This window comes from Microtus ochrogaster, chromosome 5 (genome assembly GCF_000317375.1).
Source record: "Microtus ochrogaster isolate Prairie Vole_2 chromosome 5, MicOch1.0, whole genome shotgun sequence".
NCBI classification, from domain to species: Eukaryota; Metazoa; Chordata; class Mammalia; order Rodentia; family Cricetidae; genus Microtus; species Microtus ochrogaster.
The window spans coordinates 86,431,260-86,432,854 of record NC_022012.1 but is presented as its reverse complement, the minus strand read 5'-3'; the positions used below and the strand labels follow the sequence as shown (position 1 = coordinate 86,432,854).

Here is a 1,595-nt window from a genome sequence, read left to right as displayed (position 1 = left end):
ATATAGCCCAGGCAAGACTCAAACCTAGTATGTAGCCGAGGATAACCTTGAAATCCTGATTCTCCTGCCTCCACTTTCCAGCAGGGGCACCAAATCTCATTATGAGATGGTTGTGAGTCACCATGTGGGTGCTGGGAATTGAACTCAGGACTTCTGGAAGAGCAGTCAGTGCTCTTAACATCTGAGCCACCTCTCCAGAATCCCACCTCTGCTTTCCAAGTATTACGATTACAAATGTGTACCTCCACACCCAGAAAAATTAACATCTAATAAATCATATATTTACGACTTCAAAAGAGACTGACAAACACACGTGCTTCTTAAAATTCTCATGCGGACTCAAGAGGCAACACATGTAAAAACAATAATATAGCAGGAGTATAAAACAGAAGTTCAAAGCCGGGTGGTGTTGGCGCATACCTTTAATACCATCACTCGGGAGGCAGAGGCAGGTGGATCTCTGTGAGCCTGGTCTACAAGAGCTAGTTCCAGGACAGGAACCAAAAGCTATGGAGAAACCCTGTCTCGAAAATCAAAAAAACAAAACAAAACAAAACAGAAGTTCATATAGTATGAGAAACATAGAGTCTAAACACACACACACACACACCCCACCACACACACATGCACACACACTACGCACACATGCATGCACATGCGCACACACATGCACACGCACACAGACAGATGCAATTGAATGACTCCTCAGGGTTTACGCTAAAACAACCTCTTGTGGTTTAAAAAGATGAGACAAAGCTGTCATTTACAAATCCCTCCACAAATGCAAAGTAACGGCAGACACAGTGCTACCAGGAAATCTAGTGACATCACTCCAGAACCAACCCTGCCATTTTGACTAGCTGGCTGTGTAATACACTAAGTGTGTAGGAAGAGAAAACAAGTTATTGAACCCAGTTGGTTAACCAGGTTTCGAATTCAAAGTTATCCATTTATCAGTGAGATCTGTTCAAGCCTACAGAAGAGGCAATGTCTCCTGCACGCTCACTGTCCGGTGAAGGGTGATTTCCACCCCACTAACCGGCACTTGTACAGAAGCAGCCCTACCTTTAAATGCCTGGCTCTTTTGATATAAACTGTCCAATTTCCTATAATCCTTTAAAGGCAGCAGTAACTCACCGGGGTCAGAAGACCGAAGGACAATAGATTCTTTCTCTAGGAGCCAAGCAGGTAAGCCTCCCTACAAGACAGAAAAGCAAAAGCAGTCATCAGACTGTGCACTGCATGAAAAGAGATGAGATTCCTGTCAGCAGGGAGGGGACAGAGGAAAACAACCTGGGCTCCTGGGAAACTGGAATACAGGGAAATGAAGATCACTCTATTGACTACAGTCTGAGGACCAACTCCCTCCCCTTTTTAGTTTTGAGACAGTCTCACTATGTAGTTAAGCCTAAAGCTGGAACCCCTATATAGCACAGGCTGGCCTTAGAGTTTTGATCTGCCTGCCTCCACCTCCCAAGTACTTGGGTTACAGGTACGATCACCACACCCAGCCAAATTCCCCCTTCTCTTCCTCTTTCAAAACTTATTTATTTATGTGGATGTTTTGTCTGCATGCATGTCTGTGCACCATGTAC

The 1,595-nt window shown here is 44.6% G+C and overlaps 1 protein-coding gene across 2 annotated transcripts in view; it reads right to left on the bottom strand.

Annotated features, from left to right (window-relative positions):
* The window catches only part of Glb1 (galactosidase beta 1), a 74,422-nt gene that overhangs the window by 51,662 nt on the left and 21,165 nt on the right, over positions 1-1,595 (bottom strand). For both annotated transcript variants that reach the window (XM_005348039.3, XM_026779258.1), the window contains one exon: positions 1,138-1,198. In XM_005348039.3, coding sequence (XP_005348096.1) covers positions 1,138-1,198 — 61 coding nt within the window. The remainder of the gene's footprint in view (positions 1-1,137; positions 1,199-1,595) is intronic.